At 46.7% G+C, this 6,483-nt stretch overlaps 1 protein-coding gene across 3 annotated transcripts in view; it reads left to right on the top strand.

The window, feature by feature from the left end:
• The window catches only part of APMAP (adipocyte plasma membrane associated protein), a 45,695-nt gene extending 40,645 nt beyond the window's left edge, over nt 1-5,050 (top strand). For all 3 annotated transcript variants that reach the window (XM_059406424.1, XM_059406426.1, XM_059406423.1), the window contains one exon: nt 2,805-5,050. In XM_059406424.1, the coding sequence (XP_059262407.1) occupies nt 2,805-3,014 (210 nt within the window). In that variant the 3' untranslated portion in view covers nt 3,015-5,050. The remainder of the gene's footprint in view (nt 1-2,804) is intronic.
• The last annotated feature ends 1,433 nt before the right edge of the window (nt 5,051-6,483 follow it).

The following is a 6,483-nucleotide window of genomic DNA, read 5'->3' on the forward strand; positions in this document are numbered from 1 at the left end:
TTCTTTATAGATCCTGGATATCAACCTTTTTTCTGTACTGTCATTTGTAAATATCTTCTCCCATTCCGTGGGTTGCCTCTTTGTTTTGTTGACTGTTTCCTTTGCTGTGCAGAAGCTTTTGATCTTGATGAAGTCCCAAAAGTTCATCTTCGCTTTTGTTTCCTTTGCCTGCCAAAGACTATTAACAACTACTGTTGATTAGAAGCCTCACCAGTAACAGTTGATTAACATGTAATTTGTAGTTATGTGTATTTTTATAATAAAGTAAGCTAGAGAAAGAGTATTATTAACAAAATAATAAGGGAGAGAAAATATATGTATAGCATTGTATCTATCAAAGAAAATTGCATATAGGTAGATCTGCTATGGTTCAGACTGGTGTTGTTCAAGGTCAGCTGTGTATTTGGTGTACGTGTACATGTTTATACATGTGTTCATTTATTTGTCATCTGTTTATTTAAATTGAAAACTGTAAGTAATGCTGGTCCCATATCACAGGATTTATTCTGGTTTTCTCCACTTCCATAATAGTTTTTCTCTTCTGTAATAGTGAAACACCTGGATCCTATTATCCTTCATATCTGTTTGATCAGATTCCCAGGATGTCACCAGTCTGTGGCCATTTCCCCCATCACATGGCCCCTGCTAGGGCTCTGGCATCCATACTGGGCCTTCTCCCTCCTCCTGGCTATGTGAGGCACCTGCCTTTCCCCTCAAGGGTTCTGTTGCTTATACCAAGCTGTCCCTAGGTAAACACCCTCCTCAATCTGCCTGGGCTCTGCCAGCCTGTGCCAGGCCCTGCTTGGGCTCCAAAACCATATTCCGTGCCCCTGCCCGCCCCCCAGTGTGGACTCTCTCTCACCCTGCTTGGACTGACTCGTGGTCTGAGCCACTGCAGTTCCAGCCTCTGCACACACCTACCTTGCTGGACCTACAAGCTGCTCCCTGACTGACTTCTGCAGGAGAGGTGTGATGTAGTATGAGACAGTTTTAAAGAGACAACTGTAGCTGCTTCTTGGGGAGCAGCCTGTAGCATGGCTCCACAGGCTGTGAAGAGCCTGGTGTGGAGGAGGCTGCTGAGCCAGGAAGGGTGGTGGGGCAGGGCCTGGCGTGGGGATGGTACGTACAGAGCACATGATGATACCCTGTGGTGCCAGGCTTGCAGGGACTGGAGAGAACGGAGGGCAGGGGTCAGCAGCTGGTGTCCAGGACCCTGTTTCCTTAGACAGGGTGTCTATCGAGTTTGAAGAGCTATTAGAAATTCTGGGTGGAGAAGGGTCAGCCCTAGGATTTGGAAATTGGGGTGGAGATTTGAGAGCTTTCTGGGAAAACAACTTAATCCCAGGAGAGGGGATGACATGCCTTAGGGATAAGATGGAGAGAACAGAGAAGGAGGACCTGGCACTGAAGTGAGGTGGCATTTCAGGGGCCATGGGAAGTCTTACGAAGTATTTTAAGCTATAATCAACTCTGATTACCCTACAACTTTCCAGAACACAGGTGATTTATATGGCTGCTTGGACCTTTCCAATGACTAGGAGACATTATTCATTGGACATTTACAGTTGTTTGGCTGTTTACCCTTACATTAAAAGGTATACATCTGCCTATTAATTTTCACTCACTGGTCTTATGCAGTAGCATACTGTCGTCATTTCCTCCCTGGTGTCCTGCTCTGCCAGAAATTGTGTATCTCACCTTCTGGTTTCTCTGCTTAAAACCCTTCAGTAGTCCCTTGTGGCCCTTGACCTGGCTGAGCCACGGGGCTCCTGGAGGGTGCTCTGCTCCTTGTGGATGTTATCGCTACACTGGCTTCAAGCAGAGCTGCCAGGGCCTGGGTGGCAGGGGCACATTCATTTAACCTGTCCAGGTCTTTTCTCCAACATGAACCACTCTCAGCTCTCCATCATTTGCACTTTGCACATGTGAAATATATTAAGCCCAGTCTGAGGGCGTGGCATTTATTCTAGTTAGGCTGTGCTGGTTTTAACCTGACATTCTGGGGTCTATGTCAGCATGGGCTTAGCTTCAGTACTGTGTCTTCCTCGGATGTGAGGAGCCATGAACCCTTCTCTCGGTTCACCCAGGTCATCTGGTGTGGCACCTGCATCGGGTCTGGTGGGTACTGTGGTGAGGGCTGTTGGAAAGCTACCATCCTGGTGCCAGACTAGCCTTGCCTCTGGATGCAGGTGACGGGAGGATCCTTGGCCTACTGTGCATGGGGGCAGATGTGGGGGAGGTCTGCAGAATGACAGGCCCTGTGCTAGGGGCAAGGGAGCTGGGTTAACCTGCCTCTGCTTTATGTAGCTTTCCTGTCATTAGAAGAGCTGGGCCCTTACAGGATGGTGAGGGGATGTGGCATTTGTGAAAAACAAAATTCAGCTGAATACCTGTCAGCTTATTGGCTTTGTTCAGTGACTCATGAGTCAGAGACCATCCAATACAGAAAGGAAGCTGGGAGGAGCAGTACAAAATTGAAGACTTTTATAGGCAGGAGGGAGAGGGAGCAAGGAGGTTACACTGGAAAAAAAAACAGATTGGTTATCACCAGCTGACTTTCCTTTAGGGGATGGCAGGCAGATTACCTCACGTCTGGTACGGTTCAGGTGATTCCTGATTGACTGGTTTAAGATTCCATTTCTAGGACAACCCAAACTGTAAATAAGGTAGGTCTCAATTTGGTGACTTGGGGCTGAGCATAACTGAATCCATTTTGAGCCTGCGGTCTTGTTTTTAGCAGGATCTGCTCACAACACCCTCTTGGTCAGAAGCTAACCTCTCCTCACACTGTGCTTCCCTTCCAGCTGTTCAGTCAGGAGACTGTGATGAAGTTTGTACCACGGTACAGCCTTGTTCTAGAACTCAGCGACAGCGGGGCCTTCTGGAGAAGCTTGCATGATCCCAACGGGCAGGTGGCTTCCTACATCAGTGAAGTGCACGAGCACGACGGCCACCTATACCTGGGCTCCTTCAGGGCCCCCTTCCTCTGCAGACTCAGCCTCCAGTCTGTTTAGCAGCCTTGATCATGGCTGTGCCAGAAGTCCTCACACTGGGCACCACCACTGGTCCAGGAGATCCCGTGCATACAGCCCTTTCTTCCTGCACTTGCCAGTCCTTGGACATGGACATTGGAAGTGGACAGTGAGACCCTGTGGATGTCTGGGCCCCTGTGGGATACCCCTCACCTGGGTTTCACATTGCACCTAGAGGGAAGCATAACATGCCACAGGGAAGATAAATCTATGTTAAACCATTTTCTCTTTAAAAACCTTTCTAAGTACAGTGATTCTCTAGGACTTATAGTAGGCCTCAGGGTTTGGTGGATAGAGCAGATGAGATGTCCAGGGATCTTGTTTTCACTACTGCTATCCTGCCAGCCTCAGTACCTTTACTATAAAATGCGGTAATACCTGACTTTGGGGGTGGGGCACAGGAAGGGCAAGGAGAGCTCAGTGCAAAAGTGTGGAGGCTGGTGGGTAGAGCTGTGTAAGTGGTAGAGCTGTATTCTCTAGAGCCGTATGGGACGTGGGCCCTTGATCCTGTGTGTTCCCTTCTATAGCTCGCCCCCTCCAGCCTACTTTGGTTCAGCCCCACTCTGAACCACAGGGTTTTTAAGACTCCTGAATCCCCATCAACCATTTAAAGACAAGGACCTGAGTAAGTGGATAGAGGCATGTTGATCCCAGGAGCTCAGAATGGACCTGCTAAACTTTGTGAATAATCTCCCACCTCGATGGAATGATCCAGCAGTTGGATACTACAGGGCAGGATCTAAGGGAGTCCTGTTGACATCCCTTTGTTCCTTACCTATAGACTAGTAGATGAATAGTGCACATGTTAATATCATTTGCTGGAGTGTCACAAGCCCGAAATTGCTATATATCCTGACAAGTATGTACAAACCAGTCCTAATTTTGTCAGGGGGACCTGTATAATAATGATAATTAAATTGATTTTCCTGCTCATTAACCTTTTCTGATGGTGTTGCCTGGAAGTTTCTTCTCTAATATAATTGGGTTGGTGAATGGAGTTTGATTCCATTGCAGGCTGATAGGAGGATCCTATCAGCCAGACAAAAGGTTGCTTAGGGACAAACAGTCCATCTGGCTTGCTCAGTGTCCCTCACAGGGGAACTGCCTCTGGCCATCACCTCCTGGTGGTGCTTCATTCTGGGCAAGTCGATATTATACTGTGTTCCTATTTCCAGCCCACAGAATGGGGCTGATACCTGCTTCTTTCTGTCCTGGCTGTTTGTGAGAATACATAAGACATGTGTCTCTGGAATCGTTTTCAGTCACTTGACAAGGAAATCATTTAAATAGTCAATGATGACTGTGATAAAACCTGAACTGCTTGTGCGGTGTTGCACTGGCTGGCAACAACCCATCTGCTCCCTCTCCCAACCGTGGCCCCCATCCCCTGCGCTGGCCTGGCCTCATGGTAGGGGAAAGAGTCAGGATCTGAAGGTTGGCTCCTCTGTTGTGTTGTGTGCTCAGGGATAGCTTTAAGTGCAACAACAGTGGGACAGAGCCGGAGACTGGCTTCAGTCCAGCCGATGTGACCCAGAATGTGTTAGGTCAATGACGCAATGTTATTTATGTTACTTTAGGGGAAAGAAAATTGCATATAGATTATGAAATACTTTTGAATGGATGATGGTGCACCCCATATATCAGCTGTATAGGAATAAGGTAAAAAGTGATCATTCTGCCATAAAAAACAATTTAAATGTGTGGAATGTATAAAAGCTGACTTCTTAATTGAGAACAGAGGGCTTTGCTTTTTAGTCCTTGCTTTTCACCAAGGTAAAGAAGCTGGTAAATTGCTTTTCACTGTTTTTAGCAAAGGAGTCTTGATTTTGACTTAGATGTTGATTTTCTGTCTCAACGTGTCACTTCCTGTGTTTTATCTGGTAATTGCCATGCTGAGGTACAAAATATGGCCTCATTAGGTTTAAATATGTGGTATGGTTTTGTTGTAAACTTAAAGCAGATTTGCCCTAATGTGAATTACTAACCTGCTTTTAAAATTAAATCAAGTGATTCATTCATTGTGTGCTTCTTTATTGTCTACTACAAAACCTCCAGTGGGACTCAGATACTACCTTTAACAGGACAGAAGCCCTATTTTGTGATTTTTATCATCAACATGCATTTGCAGAGTGGTCTTTAGTTTGTAAAGTGTTTTTGTGAACACTGACACTTTATTGATGGAAAGAGATAATAGTCATTTTATAGGGGGAACTGAGGCTTGGGGGAGTGGTTGGAGAGGATTTGCCCAGACTCACTAGGCACACTGCTGAGTCAGGACCCATGGTCTGACTTCGGGATCTGCTGGGAAATCTGGGCAATGAGGCAGGATGGTGTTCCTAGGACCCAGCCCAGGGGCTAGATGTTGGCTGCACATCAAAGTCCTCTGGAATTCCCAGTCTTCCAGAGTGGCCTAGCATCATCATAGTTTCAAGCTTCACAGGTGGTCCCCATGGCAATGGTGGGGCACTCCTCATTGCCAGGGCCCACCTGTACCCTAGAGAGGGGCTGGGCTGGGCGGACACCTGGAGCAGGGTCAGTAGAGCTGAATCCTTGAGAATCTCAGTATAGCTGGTGAGGAGATGTTGGGCATGGCCAGGGAAAACTCTAGAACACTCAGGGCGAGACTGTTAGAATTTTGACTGGGTTTGCTCAGTTTTTGAGACCTTGAGCAATGAGTATTTTTTTCTCTTCAGTCCTAATTCTGTTATGTCTTAGAATCCTATGTACTTAACTTTATATTTTCTCAGTGAGAATAACATTGATGATATCACAGCTTCCCTCTGTGTCACAGTCATTGCCTCTGAGTCAGAGTAAAGCTCTAAGTTTAAAAGAGCAGTTAAAATTGGGTCGGCAATAAGACCAGTTATTAATAAGACCATGCCTGCTACCTACGATAAGTTACACCATCTCCATGCAGGTGTTCTGTTTCATCTGTTTGAATCCTACCAAATGGCTCTCTGGCCAGTCTGTTCCCAGGTTGGGCTTTGGTGTGCTTGGTCTAGAGAGAAGTATTTCATGGGGTGGGGTGGGGGAGCAGAGTTACATTGCTATAACAAGCCTCATGCCCATAGGACCTGCTCTGCAGGCAGCTGTAGCAAAACATCTCCAGTAGTGGGGTTGGCAGAGGTGTCTCTGTGGAGGACCAAGGCACATGAGCTGTTGGCTTCCACAAATCAGAGTAGCCTCACGCTGGCTCACTGACTCAAACCCTTTCCTTCTGGTGCCACCATGCCCAGACTAAGAGTTAATTAAAGTCAAGCATTGTCTTCTGTGAAGTATAGAAGTATAGAACATAAAGCAGATTGGGAATAATAAAACAGCTGACATATTCTAGAGTTAGGTCACCTAGAGTTCAGACCTAAGGTCCTCATGTAGAGAAAAGTTTGCAGAAGCCTGAGATTTGGGGACCTATGGTCAGCTGGCTTCTGCAGGAGCTGGTTTGTCTTAGTTC

The sequence above is a fragment of the Mustela nigripes genome, chromosome 7 (assembly GCF_022355385.1).
Source record: "Mustela nigripes isolate SB6536 chromosome 7, MUSNIG.SB6536, whole genome shotgun sequence".
Taxonomy (NCBI): domain Eukaryota; kingdom Metazoa; phylum Chordata; class Mammalia; order Carnivora; family Mustelidae; genus Mustela; species Mustela nigripes.